This window comes from Leptonychotes weddellii, chromosome 3, assembly GCF_054177405.1.
Source record: "Leptonychotes weddellii isolate Sample4059 chromosome 3, ASM5417740v2, whole genome shotgun sequence".
In the NCBI taxonomy this organism is placed as follows: domain Eukaryota; kingdom Metazoa; phylum Chordata; class Mammalia; order Carnivora; family Phocidae; genus Leptonychotes; species Leptonychotes weddellii.
In genome coordinates this window covers 71,491,280-71,511,218 of record NC_138371.1, presented here as the reverse complement: position 1 = coordinate 71,511,218, position 19,939 = coordinate 71,491,280, and the positions used below count along the sequence as shown (strand labels likewise).

At 40.6% G+C, this 19,939-nt stretch overlaps 1 protein-coding gene across 2 annotated transcripts in view; it reads right to left on the bottom strand.

Annotated features, from left to right (window-relative positions):
• Nucleotides 1–19,939, bottom strand: part of CACNB4 (calcium voltage-gated channel auxiliary subunit beta 4) — a 137,239-nt gene that overhangs the window by 24,268 nt on the left and 93,032 nt on the right. For both annotated transcript variants that reach the window (XM_081814453.1, XM_081814455.1), the window contains 6 exons: nt 19,509–19,639; nt 16,714–16,790; nt 15,177–15,196; nt 14,872–14,952; nt 13,336–13,394; nt 4,234–4,343 (listed from right to left, as the gene is read on the bottom strand). In XM_081814453.1, the coding sequence (XP_081670579.1) occupies nt 4,234–4,343; nt 13,336–13,394; nt 14,872–14,952; nt 15,177–15,196; nt 16,714–16,790; nt 19,509–19,639 (478 nt within the window). The remainder of the gene's footprint in view (nt 1–4,233; nt 4,344–13,335; nt 13,395–14,871; nt 14,953–15,176; nt 15,197–16,713; nt 16,791–19,508; nt 19,640–19,939) is intronic.

The following is a 19,939-nucleotide window of genomic DNA, read 5'->3' as shown; positions in this document are numbered from 1 at the left end:
GCCATGATTTGTTTTGCTTATCCAGTATATATTCAATTTCACGTCACCCACCAAAAAGTCCTCCCTTCCATAACCAGACATACTGACAGGGTGTGCAGGAGTATGAATATGCTCAAGACTATCTTGTAACTCTTATTTTCTTGGGCTTTGCATAATAGCCTAAAATTCTTCCCACAAAATCACTGATGTTTAATGCATGATTTGTATTAGAAATAGGAATTTCAAGAGTGAACATAGCTATCATTTTTCATATGATCCAATCCCAGTGGTCTGAAAGATTTTATATTGCTTTGAAAGATGACTAGCTCCCAAGACATTTACGTAAAGAATTTGGACAATTAGGCTCATTTGCAAAATTCTTCTGAAGTCACAAAGTACACTTGTTAGTAATAATAACACACCTGTCCCTTTTTTCTCACATGTCAAAAACAGTTAAAAAAATATTTTTCGTATAAGTTCAGAAAATAAAGTGTATTTGTATTGTAGTAGATTTCAGCCTCTGGCTGTTGGGGTACTTCTCCATTTGTTGTTGTCATTAAATTGCCACTGGTTTAACTCCTGTCCAGGACTGTTGTAGAACAAGTCTGCACTGCTTTAAATTTCAAATCTGAATACAATGTTTCCTGAAGTAGCAAAAAGGTAGTGAGGTAAACTGGACTGCTCCAGTACAAAGAACCCTTGAGGCACACTGTGTAAATAACACAGAAATACCTAGCCTTATTTATTCTGCATCAGCAATGAGGTAAATGTGGTTTTTGACCTGTGCAGAGGGCAAGCACATCCAAGACTTAGACAACACAGAACTCTTAGGCAATGGGCACTCTGGCAGGAGTGGAGAGGTGCTCGGGCAAGAAAGCCAGAAGGCTGCAGAGGCCACATTATATACTAGAGTGGGTCCATATTTGCATAATATGTATTTGGAATTCAATATATAAACTGTATGTCTGAGAAAGAGAATGGCATATATATCTACATAGCTCATTTTCTTAAAGAAAAACTTCAAGCTAATCCAGCAATCTTGACTTCCCATGCTGATTCTTGGTTCCAGTGGAAGGTTCCAATGGAAGTTTCATCATGATCTTATTACAGACAAATGGGGCCCTGAGAAGTCATGGATTACGATGCTGGAAGAACCTCCATGAACACTTCTATAACTTGACCATGACCAATCTAGACCCACCTCTCTCCAGCATCTCTGTCATCTGTGATCTTTCTTACATCCAAATGCTTAAACTACTCCCTTGGGTTCAGAGCAACATTTCCCAAAGTGAGTACCCTGGGACACTAATCCCTTAAGATATCCTAAGAGGAAAAAGAGACTTTTTTGCAAAATATTGCAGGCTCTAATAGTTTCTTCTGGAATTTCAAACATGCATTGCCCTTTGTATCTTAATGGCTCTCGGAAGCCTTGCAGTAAAGACTGCCAACTGTTTAATCCAAATCTCCAAATTTGACTATGGAAAACATTTTGGATGTAACAACTATTAGTATCCTTTAGAATTCACATTTCATAGAATCTACTCTGGAGGTTTCTTTGGCAAGGTATACTTAGAGCTCTAACACACTGGCCTCAACCTACTTTTCCAGTCTCTTTCCCTGTTGCTTTCAAACCATGCCACCCACTCCCCTTTTCTAAGCATTCTCTGAACAAACTACTTGTTTATCAGCCACACAAATGCTGATGCCTTTGCACATTTTTGTCTGCCTTGAAGAACCAGCTCAAATATAACTTCCTCGAAGTCTTCTCTGATACCTCTTACTCCCTACCCTTCTTTCTTTATACCCCTAGCTCTTGGCTCATAATTCCATTATCAGACAGCATTTTAACCATCTGCCCCTTCTTTCCAGTGGCTTATGGGTAAGATATTTTTCTTAGTTATGTTTGTACTTCCTAGGTCTGGCATAATGTGTGGCGGCACATAACCATAAACATGTGATGGCGGAATGTACAAATGCGCGGTAACAAGCCAGCAAATGGACATAAGTGGCTCACACAGTGGTTATTATAATAGATTGCCATTAAATCATTTCTAATGGTTGTAGGTATATGAATTTGCAAAGCAAAGGGAAAAACTAGTGAACTGACATTCACCTTGTTTTGTCCTCAATATTTATACTAACTCCACTCCACTGACTGAAACAGGTGACTGGATTATACAGGATGACTTCAAAGAATATCCATGAGACCCTTGGCTGGGGTAGACGTAGAGTCAGGCAACCCTGCGTATGCATTTAAGTGTTTTTTAACCTCTCGTTATACATCAGAGGAAGGAGTAATCAAAAGTCAAAGGCACTTTGTGGAGTGAAAAGGAGAGTGGAAGACAGGAGAATAGACAATGGATGCTTGTTTAAGAAATCTTCAATCTAATCTGGCATCCTTGTCTCCCACAGCATTTAACTTTAGTCAGTCCCCTACTCTGATTCATCATCATCAACCCTTCCGTTGTTACTTCCTTAAGGTCAAAATACTGTGTCTTTAAGAGTGTTTCACTCATGTCAGCTGTGACTCAGGTATGACAGACATCATTAACAGATGTGAAAGATCTAAATACTGAACTAAGGAAAGAACCACTGATGTCCGGGATCTTGCCCTCACAAGGACTGACAACTATTCCACTGGTATGTTTAACATTCTTTCATAAACCATCCAACAAACATTTATTGAACAATTACCATGTGCCAATCCCATGCCAGGAATACAGAGATGATACTTCGTAGCCTCTTTCTAATCTGTACAATTCTTGGCTCAGGGTCAAGGTTCAGCCTCCAACAAATTCTTGCATAGGATGTTTGGGCGTGCAAGCTATCTTGGAATTTTTTTGTTTTCTATCATCATCTCTTGAGATGAATGTCATTTTTCCCCAGCAGCATGGACTTGTTTCTGTGGATGGTGATTCCATCTCCCACAGCCCTGTTCATCCATGGCTTTATGTAGCTAACCACATATTGAGTAAGGGGCAGGTGGGGCTAGGTAGGGAGAGATAGGTAGGGGGCTATGTGACTAGGCTCACACAGGGGGCTACGTGTTCGGGGTCACAGCAATCCCAGATGGGGAAAATGCTGAGGCGAACAAAACCAGAGATGAGGGAATATAACGAGACTAACGAGTCTACCTCATTTGTCTTAGATGTCAGAGATCTCTGTAACAGCTACAAGTGGACCACTGAAAATTACCAAACTTCAAAGAAAAAGTAAACGGTGCTATCAGTGGCGGAGACGTCAAGATTTACGTTCCCTAGTCAGTTCTCAATAAAAGACTGTCAGTGAAAGCCCACAGCGGCAACCCACTCGGGACCCCTCTCTCTTTAGAGTTTTTTTTTTCATCTCTCCTTTCTGTTCTCATCTTCACTTAATAAACTTTCACCTCACCCTTTTGTGTCTGTGAGATTCATTCTTCGACTCCGTGAGACAAGCACCCTGCAATCCGGTAGCAATATGGTATTTTTTTTTTTTTAAAGACTTCACCCATTCATTTGAGACACAGAGATAGAGAGAAAGAGAGAGAGCACGAGCAGGGAGAAAGGCAGAGGGAGAGGGAGAAGCAGGCTCCCCGCCGAACCAGGAGCCTGACGTGGGGCCTGATCCCAGGACCCTGGGACCACGACCTGAGCCAAAAGCAGACGCTTAACCATCTGAGCCACCCAGGCGCCCCAGCAACATGGTATTTTTCCCTTCTCCATCATGGTGAATTTCAGAATGCTTTCTGATTGTGCTCCAGGAAAGACACATTTATACTCCCTGCATGTTATTCATGCTCATGGCTCTTTCCACTTAAAGCTGTGACTATTCTGGGTACTACCAGCTAGCAGCAGAAGCAACACTAAAACACCATTATCTAGCTTTCTTCTAAAGATCTGAGAAGGTTGAACATCTCATTTCCTTTCATGTCAGCTGTGACTCAGCTATGACAGATATCATTAGCCTCGTTGAGAAGCTGGGGCAGAGTGGAGATGAGTGGTTTCAGGTGGTTAGGCAGTAACAGACCAGGAGAGTCCAATGAGGATTCTTCCCACCAGACTACTAATTAACTAAATGACTAGAGCTGAGAGAGGAGGCTCTGGCGGCTATAGGACTCTGTTCCCTTCTTTTCCATGGATACCATTCTTTTCAGTTCATCAGCACTTCCCCATTCAGAATGGGGAGCAAACTGGAAAAAAGACATTCGCAAACAAAACATGTGTCATCCCACTCTGAAAGCATAGCTTGAACAAGTACCACATTTGAACATCTTACCTAAGCTGGACCGAGTGTTCGAACGTTCGATTATTGCTCTCTTGCTGGGGTTATTTAGGACAGACCTCTTAGCAAGAGAAATGTCAGCTGTCACTCTTGTTATTGATATCCTATGAATAGGAACACAGAACAGAACAAGCCAGTAAAAAATGTTATGGGGCTCTCAAGTGATTTATAACCACAGTACTTAATAACCACTTTATATACAGCCCTGTGACCACAGTATAATAAACATTTGCCACAAGTATTTTAAACAGGCTTTGGCTAGTATTAAAATATAAGTCGGGTAGAATGGAGGAAGGTTTTGGCTGTTTAACCAAAACCAAAACTAAAACAAAAACAAACCTGTTGTTTAAAAAGCAGCTCTTCCTCCACTATTACCTACCTTGCCAAATTCTCTTTATAATGCACACCATATCAGAAGGGAATCAGAACACATGAATAAACCATGCCCTTTCTGGGAAAGAGCAATACAATTTCCCTACAATTCACAGTTGATTTGCTCTTGAACAAGACTCCAGGAACTATGAATGCTCTGCCCAGATGTATCAATGCTGCTGGCCAAAGGGGAAAGCCCTCTTCATTTTCATCATCGACACTCAACCAGTTGGTAGCAATGTTGCATTCCCAGTGCTCAACAGTTAAATTCATGTTACAAGAAGCATTTCTCCCCAAGCCCAAAGGAATGTTTCATTTCTAAGAATATAGAAAATATGATTTCTCTTCTGCATGCACAAGATTCTTCAGCATATTTGCTTAAGACTTTGAATGCATAAAGTGGGGAGCGATAAGACACAACAGTTGAGGGCAATGTGAGGATCGTTGCGAGGATTTTGGGAAGTCAGAAAGTTTCCTGCAGTTATGCAGGAGAAGAATAAAGCAAAGACACTGCAAATGAACTGAGAGAGGAGTCTATTTGCACATGATTGATCACATAAGGATCTCTGGAATTTATAGTTTTAAAATTCTTGACTTTAAACTGGCATTGATCAATTTCAGATGATTATCTACCTGCAGAATGCAAAGAATGCTTCTCTAAGCCAGTTATTGCCACCACGGAAAGGACCTTTCTCCATTCTTATTTTCAGAGCTTGGCAGAGTTCCGGAAAGGAGACAAAAGAGTAGTGCCCCTTCCCTTTATGTGCAGTGCACCCATTCTCCTTCATTTTTATATGCCTTTGGGGGTTGGGGCAGGGAAGAGGTAGAGTTGTGAACAGTAATTGAGCCATATGTCATCTCATACCTGTTGTAGTATACTATCAACCCTCTGAGGAGACTCTTCACCTGACTTCAGTGACCCAAAGCCTTAAGGAAAATATAAAATACTCCTTTTCACAAATGACTGGAAATTGCTTCTTTAAAGCAACAGGCTGTACAAAAGTTCTGATATCATTTTAATGCAAAGCACCTTCTTGTGTCATTGTATTGTATTTATAAGCTGTAGATGGCCGGTAAGTTTTATGTTTTTACATTTTTTAGAATTTTTAAGCATTAATAAATTATTTGAAGCATCTTCAAATTATCTTCTGCAGAAACCAAGGGCTTTCTGAAATACCCTCAGGCCACTGAGAACACTGAAGGGAAGCTGAGTTGGCAGAGCGTGGGAGTTCCTACCGTCCATGCCAGGCAAACGCCTCCACATTTCTGTTTTCTACATTGGGGCTTTATATATGATTTCATTGTAAAAAGCTGTTCAACTGCTAAAAGACACTGGAAAACACTGGTCAAGTACAACGTCTTCATTTTGCCAAGAAAACCGAGACACAGAGAGGAAGTTCCACATGATTAGTGAGAGGCTAAGAAGGCCTAAAACACAGACCCCCAAACACCAGGCCAGTACTTAGTCACCTGACTCATAAGTCTCTTAGAGTTTCAGTTTTCTTCTCTAGCAACCCTGAATGCCCAGATGCAAGCCAAATCATCAAGCACAGATGCAGTCGACCTTGACAATGTACAGAGAGGTGGTCAGAATTTCAATGAGGTTAAAGTCAAGTGAATCTCATGTCTCAGTCTCCATTACTCAGGTGGCCTTTGCAATTTAACGTATGAAATCTCATGGGCAGTCCTGTGCTTACAGCTCCTTTATTTACAGAACAGGTTTATTTTTGTGTTTCTGTTTGTTGTTTTTTAAAGATTTTTATTTATTTATTTTTGTCAGAGAGAGAGAGAGCGCACAAGCAGAGGGAGTGGCAGGCAGTGGGAGAGGGAGAAGCAGGCTCCTCGCTGAGCAGGGAGCCCGATGTGGGGCTCGATCCCAGGACCCTGGGATCACGACCTGAGCCAAAGGCAGCTGCTTAACCAACTGAGCCACCCAGGCTTCCCTGTTTGTTTGTTGTTTTAAGAATAGAGTTGCTGGGGGCGCCTGGGTGGCTCAGATGGTTGGGCGTCTGCCTTCGGCTCAGGTCATGGTCCCAGGGTCCTGGGATCGAGTCCCACATCGGGCTCCCAGCTCAGCGGGGAGCCTGCTTCTCCCTCTGACCCTCTCCCCTCTCATGCTGTTTCCCTCTCACTCGCTCTCTAAAAAATAAATAAAATCTTAAAAAAAAAAAAAAAAAAAGAATAGAGTTGCTGGTTAGGAACATACAGTCAAATTCCAGAGGAATTCAAATCTATGACTGGAAAGAAGTGGGTTAATTTAGGAACAGAACTCAACTTTCTAGAATAAAGACTTTTGGAGGGCCTAAAAAGTCTGTTCTGCATAAGGGAGATCAAGTTTTCTAGTTCTAAACAAGCCAAATAGTGACCTTTGGTTCTTAAAATTTGAAAGGATTACCAACAGGTGCATACTCTTATTTTTTCTGGATCTTAAACATGTTTACAAAGCTATTTTCAAACACACACAGAGCTTTACAAATTTTTACAAGTTCTACCAAAACGCAAGCAAACAAAACAATAACACACACATACACAGAAAGAAAAACTGCTTCATATATTCCACAAACAGGAAAAGGTATGGACAATATAGGGTTCTTTTTCTTGTTTTATTTGACAACTAAATACCAGCAGATTTGTTAATCTAAGTTATTTTTTTTTAATTTTTTTTTTAAAAAAGATTTATTTATTTATTTATTTTAGAGACCAGGGAGGGGGGCGGCAGGGAGAGGGACAGAGAGAATCCCCAAGCAGACTCCCCACCAGGTGTGAAGCCCATCATGGGGCTGGATCCCAGGACCCCAATTGAGATCACAACCCGAGCAGAAAACAAAATTAGGCTGCTTGGTAAGTAAGTATTACACGTTATTTCTTAATAATAGAACACATGCATGCATGAAAGAGCTCAGGACAAGACAGACACAGCCCCAGAAACCCTTCAATAAGACAAAACAGAGGTTTCTATTTTCCATACAAAGATGCTTACTATTACCAAAATCAGACACCAAATCCAAACTCTTTTTTTGTAGAAGGCTTCTCAGCAATATAATTGAAGTTTATATACATTTTTTAGTTTTATATATGTTAAAAAATATACTTTATATACTAGTTATATATTTATTATTATTATTATTTTACTTATTACAATGTCTTTTCTACTTCTCTTCTTGCTGTACTCATTCCCCCCAGTGTCTTTCAGTACTTCTGTGCATCTTATTTGATATATGTCTTTTTAAAATTTCCTTAGGAAGCTTTTCTGTGACATACTGTCCGTGATTACTGACTGGGAGATAAACACTAACAGAAGTTCAGTTCCGCAGCCAACTGGGTATAGTAGCAAATACCACTGAAAGCTAGCAAAAAATGTTCTCTAAATCTAAGCAAATCTGATCCCAACTGTTCTTTATTTCTGTTTTGGAATTCATCATAATTGCTGCAATCTATCATGACTTATGAGTATTAGTTTTCTGCAAAAAAACCCGCTACTTTTAGTTATAACACATTCATTCAAAAACAATTAGTATTTCCACATTCATTCAGAACAGCTATAAGGTCCTTTTATACTCTATCTTTGCTACATCTAATAAGCAATGCCATTAGTGCATTAATTAAAAAAAAAAAACTCCTAGTATTCATAGAGAAGACTATTCTTTTTTTTTATTCTTATGTTAATCCCCATACATTACATCATTAGTTTTAGATGTAGTGTTCCATGATTCATTATTTGTGCCTAACACCCAGTGCTCCATGCAGAATGTGCCCTCCTCAATACCCATCACCAGGCTAACCCATCCTCCCACCCCCCCTCCCCTCTAGAACCCTCAGTTTGTTTTTCAGAGTCCATCGTCTCTCATGGTTCGTCTACCCCTCCGATTCCCCCCCCTTCATTCTTCCCCTCCTGCTACCTTCTTCTTCTTCTTTTTTTTTTCTTAACATATATTGCATTATTTGTTTCAGAGGTACGGATCTGAGATCCACAGTCTTGCACAATTCACAGTGCTTACCAGAGCACATACCCTCCCCAGTGTCTATCACCCAGTCACCCCATCCCTCCCCCCCCACCCCCCACTCCAGCAACTCTCAGTTTGTTTCCTGCGATTAAGAATTCCTCATATCAGTGAGGTCATATGATACATGATAGAGAAGACTATTCTAAAGAACAGAACAGTACACTGTCAAGAGAATGGGGATGGAGGGCATACATAGATCTGAGTATTCTTCCTGGATCTTGCCTTTGCTGGGTGTGTGACCATGGACAAGTCATGTCATCTTTTGAGCATCAGTATCCTAATCAATACAATGGTGATAGCGGCTTTGCCAAACTATCTCATGGGACTGTCCATGGGAGCAAACAAGATAATATATAAAAGTGCTTTACTAAATAATTACTCATGGTGTCCTATGTTGATAGGACATAATGTATATAAGACAATTACTGGAGATTTGAAGACTGGAAAGGGACAGTTTCTTTATATACTATCCTCAGAAATTGGCAGTCTACCATGAACTCCCGACCCCCAGAGTCCATGAAATTTATATATACTTTGAGGGTGAGAGAGTCAGGTCAGACACGTTGTAATCAAAACCTGATAATGTGAACGCCTGTTTGGCATTCAAGTATTCAATTACGTATCTGTAGTGTTTGACCACCGATGAGTCTGTATTTAAAGAGAGAATGGTAGAAGGAGATGATAAGAGGGTGATATTGATTTTGAAACAGAAGGCGCTGTGTTCTTTTCCATTTGTTGACTGCAGTGCCAAGTTGTTTTCATTCTGCCGTGCCTTGGCTCCTGTGTGATAGCATCAGGTGTGCCCATTGCTGTTTATAACTAAATACTACCTCTCTGAGTCTCCTAAGTTAATTGTATTCTCAGCCTCTTTTCTTCCGATTCTTTCTCAAACCCTTTTTTTTTTTCCTTTGAGTAGCCTTTGGCTAACAACTTCCTTTAACTTTAGATCTTATCTATATAGGCTACAGGATGTTCATTTAGGATTTTTGGCCATGATCATGTTGGTTACAAAGTGTTCGACAACTGCCACAGAGCTGATCTGATCTAGTTGTCAAAATGCATAAAGCAACAATTTTATTGGAATTTGAAATGATTGGCGTAGGTCAACAAACGGCAGTTGGTTTGACTGCCTGCAGTTCAGACTACGAATGGTATATTCAACCAGTCGAACAAACCTCATCCTGAAGGACGATCCCCAGTGAATGTTTGTGGCATAAAATGAAGAGAGAAAAGCTGCATGCCACTGTATGTTCACTGGGCTGATGCCACGCACCTACTTTATGATCTGTGGCATAGGAACTGTCACTATGTGTGGATATCCACACGGACAAAGATCCCCCCAGGAACTAGTTAGTGCTATGCTGTTCTTTTTCTTACACATATTACAGTTACGCCCGGCAGTAACAGCCACAGCAATAACACTGTGTAGTAAGTAGCTCTCAACTAACTCAAATAATCTGAGGTATTAAAAAAGGGGCAGGTCTGTGATTTTGTAACAATCAAGCTGTTGGACTTGAATCCAATTCGTTGAATTATTTTCTAACCAGGATCTGAAAAACAGTACTGAAGAAAGCCTCTTAGCGAACGGATCCCTTTTTTGCTCTTTCTGAAAAATAGTAAGACTTTCCCTTGACTCTTTTGTCTAACCTACTGCATTCATAGCCAATTAAACACTGAGTAGGTTTCCATTAGAACATACTGTTTATGCTGTATCACTGTGCCTTCTGTGTAATTGTTCTCTTGGCTGGTTTCAGTTAAAGACTATTTGTTGTTTTCTCTCCTTTTATTAATTGGTAAAACATAATACAGCAGATTGTCATAGCTCAGAATGTAAGGCTATTTCCCACACAGCAGATGTGTCATAGTCAGTGTGAGGCTACAAGCACGTTGCTTCCTCCTTATCAAAGTCTCTACATACCCTCAGCGAATGAATTCATTACTGGTTTTTCTGCTGCACTGGCCTCTTAGGATTTGAAAGCAAGTCCACTCTGCTACTCCCGCCTTTACCATCTATCTTTTCCCAACTCTGCCATAAATCAGAGCTCTCCAGGGCTGGGTCTCTTTCTCTGGCTATTACTTTTGCTGCTCTTTGAATCTTCCTCCTATCTCTGGATCGTCCGCTGTGCCATCAGACCGTATGGAACACTTGGCATTGACATTTTAATTCTATTTTTACTAAAACCGTCTTCAACAGTGTGTGTAAATGCTTGATGCAGCAACTCTTCCCGATTCAAAACAAATCTCTGCTGTTACCATCAAATGCACTTCCTCTTTCTGGGCCTGAAAATTGAAGAAGAACCTCAGATGCTTCATTCTTGAAAATAATAATTAAGCCACTCACTTTCTCTTTGTTAAATTCTAATAGTTCCCTTCTTCTAGTCCCATAGGTCCTACCTTTCAGACTGTTCAAAACGTTGTTTATAAGGATGCTATGTGGTGACAGAAACAATCTGACACAAACAGGTGTGTTATGGGATGGGATTTGTTTAGCTCAAGGGCTGTTATGGGGTCACCTGATGAGGCGCTGCTCAGAACTTCCTTCGGTAAAGACACCACAGGTTAAAACCACGCAACTTTAAGCATAGCTAGGGGAAATGTTTGTGCGTGTGGCCAATAACACAGAAGACTAAGCCATGCATGTTAGCGGCCTCCAACCCACAGATTGCTGCATGAGGTAAGGGTTACGGCCCAGTCATCAGCAGGCAAGACCAACCAAGGCCACTGCCATCAAGTTAAAGAGTCAGAGTTCAGCCGTTCTTTGCAGTGCTTTTTCAAGAAGTGAAATCCCAATAACCAAACATTCTCAAACAGAAGCAGTTTATCCATCTGTTTGTAGTTGCTGAAGAAAAGAGATTACAATAAAAGAACTTTTACATTTCCACCCAACTCTAATATTCAGTGCTTTTCATTTGTGTGAAACTACTTCATTCTCTACTTATCTTCTTTAAGAAAAGGGGGAATGAGGAACAGAATAAACCCATGGCTTTCTTAGTGTCTTGTGTCCACTAGATGAACGTGGCACAGACGGTTATTTGTTCCACAAAATCTATTTCCTCCTCCTCCTGGCCACATAGCTATACTACATTTCCCAGACTGTTTTGCAATTCAGCATGGCCACATGACCAGGTTCTGACCAATGAAAAGTGAGGGCCCATGTGCATCCCTTCCAGGCTGGCATGCACCTCTCCCCACCGGCTGACTGGAGAGACCACCCTCAGGCCGAGGACCCCAAATGATGGGTGGAACAAGCTTTCTGTCCATCCTCCCCTCCCCAGTATAACCCTCTCCACCTAGCTGAGGAATGCCTTTCTCATACTGTTAAATGAGCAACAGTAAGCTCCCATTGTGTCTGAATCATTATACATTTTGGGGTCTATTTATTAAGGCAGCCTGGCATTCTATTAATGTGACCAGCCATTCACATAAGGGCACTGAAGCATTCTGATTCCTTGAACTAAAATCTCAATTATTGGAACCGAAATCTCAGTTTCTTTGTATGTAGTCCCAGAAACTAATGAATATTTTAAACACAATTACCCAGAAGGCTTTTCTTTTGACAAATATACACAGTTTGTACTTAAAGCATTATTATGTTTACTTTTTCCCTTAAAATACCATATTTTACTTTATTTATTTATTTTTTAAAGATTTTATTTATTTATTTGACAGAGACAGAGATAACGAGAGCAGGAACACAAGCAGCGGGAGTGGGAGAGGGAGAAGCAGGCTTCCCCTTGAGGAGGGAGCCCGATGTGGGACTCGATCCCAGGACCCTGGGATCATGACCTGAGCCGAAGGCAGACGCTTAACGACTGAGCCACCCAGGCGCCCTTAAAATACCATATTTTAAAAAACCTATTTGAAGCTATTTTTAAAAAATATTTGGTAGTTTGATGCATGTACCCATACTTCTCAGTACACACTATGTATATTTTCTTCATTTCTATTAAGTCTTCATTATTTGCAATGTGGTTATTTTTACAAGGAATGCATTCTGCATTGTGAGGGAGCTTAGTGCTTAGTAATGAGCCAATATGGACTTTTTACCATTTCTCTGCAAAACACAGAAAACTCCCTTAGACATTTTTCACAAACCTTATATGATAAAATTATTTGATGGCTAAAGACTGAGCCATGTTAATCACAGGATACGTACAAAATATATCAATAAAATACAAGGTGATTTCTTGGTAAAATAAACCCAGAACTAAGCATCCAAACAAGTACTCTTCCCTACAAATAGTCACTTTGGGAAGCTTATGATGAAAACATTTCTTGCACTCTTCTTTTGAGGAAACTCAGTACTTTATACCTTCGTATGTACACACATACATGCATACACACACACACACACACATGCATACACAGTTCCCAGCGAGCCACCACATTTATCAGAAACAATCCATATTTTCACTAAGATTTTTCATCAAATAAGTTTGGTATGAATTCACTAACAAGCAAGGAAATAAAGACAAACACATACATTTGCTTAAAACAAATGGATTATTTTCCTTCTCAAGGTCCTTTCTCCCTTGGGGATTCAATGCTATACTTCATAACTTCATACCTTCAGAATTCTTTCATTGTATTCTTCCCTGAATACTGAGTTAACTTTTAATTAGAAAACTTCTGCAATCACTGGAAACAGATCCACAAATCAATTTGTCATACATGTTCAGTTAAAGGAAAATAAAAATACAAAAACATCTGTATGTCTCACCTCCCATCAAACCTGTGCTTCAGGAAATCAAAGAGGGCTTTCTGCATCATGTCTGTTACCTTGGCAGAGGTGAGAAAAAAAGAATGAGGCAAACACACGCAGAGACAAGAGCACAGAGACAGAGCGTGAGAGGTCAAAGGTGAGAGAGGTGGGAGGGAAGGGCACTTTGTCTGAGCAAAGACCTCACACAGTCTGTTGTCTCCAAGGGGTGGGGTAGGTTACCATGGGGGGCATGTTTCACGCTTAACCACTTACAGTTACTCCAATTCCCCCTTGGTTGTCCTCTAGGGTGTTGAGGAATGAACCAGCAGTGTTCACTAGACCCAAGGCAGAACCCCTTCCCTTCTTAGGCGATAGGACTGCAGCCAAGAGACCACAATAAGCTGGCTTTACTCGCAAGTGCTGCCGGTCCTTGGCTCCTCTGAGTGGTGCCTGCCTCCCGGGAGGAGCAGCTAGAGCTCCTCAGGCCAGCCCTGGACTTAGCCACCGGCTTCTTGGTAGAAATTTTCCATTTCTATAGATCACTCTCCTGCTCTTCCTCTGACATTCCCCACTGAGAGGCAAAGGGGAGGAGGAGAGAAGGGAGGGAGCCAGGCAGGGGGGAGAAGGGGAGAAACAAAAGGGGATGGGATTCTTAGATCTGCCTCAAAGAGATTCATTAATTCATTCCATCAATGTGTATTCAGTAACTACTATGGGCCAGAGATTGTCCTAGCTCAGTGGGAATGGTAGGACCCTCGAGGTTGCCCACCTTTGATTTTAATGTCCCACCCCACCTATTCTTATCTATGCTAGCACAGAGTCAGAACGGTGACATCTGAAATGTAGGACATCTAAGTCTTTACTCTTTTCCTTCTTACATGGTATTGTTTAATCTCTGAACAAGTTCATTAATACTTTCAGTGGAGGTTTTTTTCCTTCTCTGTCCTTAAAATAAATAAGCAGAGAAAGCACCAGAAATATTTCGTGGGATAGGTCATCATCTTGAGCACCCAGCAAGGTGAGATTTGTTGGTGCTTTGAGGGTTTAGGTTTGCTAGCATATGTTCTCTTGTGCTGTTTATACTCAATTATTTCTTTATTTTTAATTTTTTTTAAGTAAGCTCTACGCCCAACGTGCGCCCCTCACGGGGCTTGAACTCATGACCCGGAGATCCAGAGTTGCATGCTCTACCACTGAGCCAGCCAGGTGCCCCCATACTTGATTATTTCTAATAGTAATGGGAATGGTTGAGACAGATAAAGTCCTTCACTTTGAATTTAATGCGGAGCAAACCGTTGACCAGAATTTTTCGTTATAAACGTTTTAAGGGATATATTTCTAAACAAAGACATACATATAAGGTGAGAAGTGTGCCAGAGAAGGAAGCAAGAGTGAAGGGTCACATAAGCCCCATCCTGTGCCACCTGCCTTCACAGGAGGCAACTTGGCTCCATCAGTACCTCTATGTAAGCAGACCCTGGAGGAGCAAGCTCCCAACAGCTGTCTCTTAGGTTCTTGATCAAGAACTGAAGCATAACAGACTGGTATTTGTACCTCATAACCCTTCAGTGACGGCCCCACTAACACCACGGGACGCATGGATGGCACAACATCGTAAGGAGGAATGTGCTCCGTCTGAAAAAGATGATTTGACATGCATGACAAGGTGAGGCTAAGCACACCTCCTCAACAGCCACAGAATTCATAATTCTCAGGTCAAACGAGAAATGATTACCACAGGTCCCCACCAAGGAGGCTCATCCCTTATTTTGTAGCCATTTGGGTCACTGAAATGGAGCATTGCAGGCATGTATGGATAGAAACCTTAACAGTAGATTTAAAAAGGAAACACAACTTACCACTTTTTGCTTCTGTTTTGCTAAAAGACAACAATGAGAGCCATATCAAAATATGTAATCTCTGTAAATGATAGTACATGATTTTAAAAGATGGAAGAATGTACCAATTTGTCCCTATAATTCTCATCATCTCACAATTACCCACTCTGCAGAACACTACTCTATTATTTCATTCTGGACAAGACAATTTTGAAGAAAAATGACAGAAAAATGGAAAAAAAAAAAAAAACCCAGACAGTTTCCTCCTTGTACGAATGACCTTATATCCTGATTTCATGATGGGTGTGGAGGGTGCGCTTCATAACAACACCGGAAGTTCTGGGCCAGCCATGGGCCATAGGATGTTCCCTGCTGGACACAGCATACAGTATAGCTGAGAACAACGTGGACAAATAAAATTTCATAAAAAGGAACTAAGAATAACAATTTGGGTAAAAATGATCCTCACCTCAATCACGAGTTAGTTTTGGATTTGTAATTTTGATGAACCATGAGAAAATTCTGCAGTCCTTTATGTGTTCGTAAGTTTTCTACCTACTTTCCAGGACATTGACACATTTTTCCTACTATGTTGTTGTTAATTTCAAATAAATTTATAACTGGTTATTCCTGTTCTTTGTTTGCAATAGTGCAAAGCTACAATGACCTAAATGTCCAATAAATGGGGATGAGGCAAAATATTTCGATATCTGATTAAACTGGTTTTGTGGTCATCCAAGTAGGTCCAGTCCATTTGGGGGCAACTCAGAGACCTAGTTCGGTTCAGAGACCAGGAGATCAGGAAGGATCCACACCAACAAGAACCCAGTACTCAGAACTACCCCAGAACCAATCACGTTTACTGCAGTTATGGTAGTCCAGGATAGACCTTGGACTTGTCCTTCTGAGTTGGTAATACAGGATGCCTTAATCAGCATCAATTCTGGGCCAGCACAAATTAGACTACAGGAGTCAGAGAATGTGGTAGAAGAAAAATTCCTGCTTGAATACCTCCATAATTACCAAATATATAATAACTCCTGATTGGACCACCACTATCCCTTCATTTCCATTATCTGCTCTCCAAATAGAAATGAGGTCATCCAGGCCCATTCTCTGTTTCAACCCTCCCAATCTCCACAGCCCAGGCTGCACCATCCTAAGTTCCCCATGGAGACTGGAACAGAGCATTTTCTTGAGAGTCTACAACTTTTTTTTCTTTTTAATTGGCCTTCACCATCTTAAAGTCTGTTGGTTTCTTGGGTGGAATAATGAACTTGCTTCAGATTGAAATGCACAATGGACAGTTATTGGCTCTGGGAAGTAAATAAGATTTTTCAAAATTAGATTATAATGCTCTGAGTTTTTAGTATTAATAAGTACCCTTTAAATAGAATCAAATTACTATAGAAAGCAAATGAGCAATGAAATATTAAGTAGAAGAATCTCTTAAATCAAGGCTTTAAATTGTTTCCAAATTAGTAAAAATACTTTCTGTATGTTCAAATAGTAAGAAAGAAAAACATTCCATTAAAAACAGTTAAACTAAAACCCTCACCTGTTGATGTGGGTGTTGCTCGAAATGTCCCTGATACCATTTCTCCAAGACTTGAAGAAGAGTTTCCACTGGATTTCCTAGGATATAGAAAAGGAACTTAGGACTCATTCCCCAGATTCCTTGCAAATAGAACTTGAGAGTACAAAGCTTTCTTTGGCCTAAATCCTACTGAATAATTCAAAACACATAAAATCCTGCTTTGGAGAAGAACTTCAAGATTCTGTCCAAATGTTTTCTTTGACCTATTATTTCTCAGAGAAGGTGGGGAACTAACTGGGACCTGGAAATACTTTGCAAAAGTATCTCTCCTAGTCATTCAATGCAGAAATTAGGCAGAAAAATCAAGGACAGAACCACTCTTGTGAACTGATGCTTAACTAATACCAGTCACCAGTTGGATGCATCAGTTGGATGTCAAACATAGCTCAAAACAAGCTGTAAGAGCTAGAAGAAGCATTTCTTTTTAAAAAGTGATTATATGATGGGGTGCCTGGGTGGCTCAGTTGGTTAAGTGTCTGCCTTCTGCTCAGATCATGATCCCAGGATCCTGGGATCGAGCCTCAAGCCGGGCTCCCTGCTCTGTGGGGAGCCTGCTTCTCCCTCTCCCTCTGCCTGCCACTCCCCTTGCTTGTGCTCACTCTTTATCTCTGTCAAATAAATAAAATCTTTTTAAAAAAAGTGATTATATGGGAGTCAAAATTAAGAGAAGAGGGTAATAATATAATAATATTATTTGTGACCTAGAATGGAAGATTTTTCCATTGGTCTCCTCACGTGGCTTTGGAAGCTTCCCAGGAGCCCACAGAGGCCCTTGGGAACCCACCTTCCTATTTCTCCAGTGTTCTTCCCTCTCAGTGCTTGAGAGTATCGTCCCTAGGTCAGAACAATCCCAATTCTCATCCTGGCTTTGCCATTTACTAGTTACAGGATCTTGGCATATTATATTTCATGTCTTTGAGCCTCATTTTCCCTATCTATAGAAGAGGTTACACCTCATAGGGTTGGTATAAAGAAAGTGAGCTCTTGGTTTTACTCTTTTAGTTCAAAAGTACATAATAACATTATTGTTTTTAAAGATTTTATTCATTTATTTTAGAGAGAGAGAGAGTGGGAGCAGGGGTAGGAGCAGAGGGAGAGGGGGGATCTCAAGCAGGCTCCAACAAGAGGTCGATCTCACAATCTCAAGATCATCACCTGAGCTGAAATCAAGAGTCGGACACTTAACTGACTGAGCCACCCAGGGTCCCCAGTACATAATAACATTATGAAATAATAATAATAAAATAACAACTTTGGAAATGATAATAATACATTTATTATTTCATTCAACAAATATTTATTGAGTATCCACTGTTCTAGAAACTAGGAATACAACAGTAGGGGGAAAAGACAAAATCCCTTCCTCACAGAGACAGATTTTAGCAGGAGATATCACTATCAAACAGATGAACAGGTAAATACATAGTATTTCTGACAGTAATAAGTGCAACGGAGGAAACTAAGTCAGGAGAGGGACAGGAAATAAAGGAAGGGAAGTGGGTACAATTTTAAAGATGGTGGCCGGAAAGGGGTCAGTGGAAAGGTGATATTTAACAAAGATCTGAAGCAGATGAAGGAGTGAGCTGGTGGAAATATGAAGAAAAGGGCTCCAGTAAGAAGAAGTGCAAAGGTCCTGAGGTAGGAACATATGTTCCTGATTTGTTTAAGGAGCAGCAAGGGATAAACAGTCAAGAGGAGGAAATAAGAAGAATTAATAATCAATAATATTATAGGCATGTTAGATACTAAAAAAGATTTATAATTAAAAGTTGGGCGGGGCACCTGAGTGGATCAGTCGGTTCAGCGTCTCTTGATCTCAGCTCAGGTCTTGATCTCAGGGTCATGAGTTCAAGTCCCGCTTTGGGCTCCATGATGGGCATGGAGCCTACTTAAAAAAAATTAAAAATTAAAATTAAAAAAAGTGGGGCTAACTATACTTTTGGGATATCTTATCACTGTTTAAGAAGTTCCCATTGAGACAAAGGCAAAAGGACCCCTAAAGAACAGAGGAGCTTCTGAAGCAGAAAAGGATCCAACAGAAAAAGTTGAGAATCAAGAGAAAGAACTGCTTCTATTTTAGGTCTTTCAAAAAATGATAATATATATCAAATTCATGCTTCAGTGTAGGTTCACAATATACACAGGCTCAGTATGATTCTGATTTCTCTTTTCTCAGGCTTTGCGTGTATCCCTGGGACCTACGAATACCTGCACTCTGAGATTTCTGTGGCTGTTTCATTAGTTCACTAGAGGTTGATTCATCCCAAGTTAGACAGTGTCTCCATCCCATTACCAAGAGATGGCAGATGTCCTGGGTGGAGAAAGGTGTTTCTAGAGCCGGACGGTACATGCAACATGTACCGTTGCATTCCACGCCCACTTGAAAGGGAGTCTCTGAGAGTTAACCAGGAAGGGCCCTGATGGCGGGTCAGGCCAGGTTCCCACCTGTACTGAGAAAGAAGGCCTCATATGACTCGTGGAGGAGAGCTTAATTTCCAAGGAAGGTTTGCTGAGGCCACAGAAAAGTCTCCACTGTGGAATTCGTGTTGATGTCCGTGATGTGAGGCTCAAGCATGCAGTGGGGAGAGTGAACTCTCTGAAACCCCTCTGTGTCAATTTCAGAAACGCCTCATACACAGACAAGTACATTTTACTGCAAAAGCATACATTTTTAACCTAATAAGCAAACTGGAAAACATCATCTTATTTTTCTACCCATCTCCCCAAATAAGTTTATAGAAACAAAGGAGCCTTACCCTCCGTGAAAACGTCCCCTTTTTTGTTCTTGCTGAATCCGTATGTTCTCCAGTCTAAGCGGACTTGGGATGAAGCCAATCTCACAGCCCTCTTTCACCAGCCTTCCTATCCACCAATCATTGTTATATTTCTGGAATGCAGATATAAAACTGCTATCAGTAGTAATTCACTTATCTTCACATCCCATTAATTAATTTCTGAGGACCAGAAGAACCAAATACTGTTTATATTATACTCTATTGCATATAAACCCTATTTATATTATATCATACTATGTTATATATATCTAAGCGTCCACAGACTAAAGCCAAAGTCTGCAAATTTTTTACCTAAAGGCCCAGATAGTAAATATTTTAGGTTTTGCAGGGCTCGTGGTCTCCGTCGCAACTTCTTACATCTGCTATTGTCACATGCACGTGGCCATAGACAA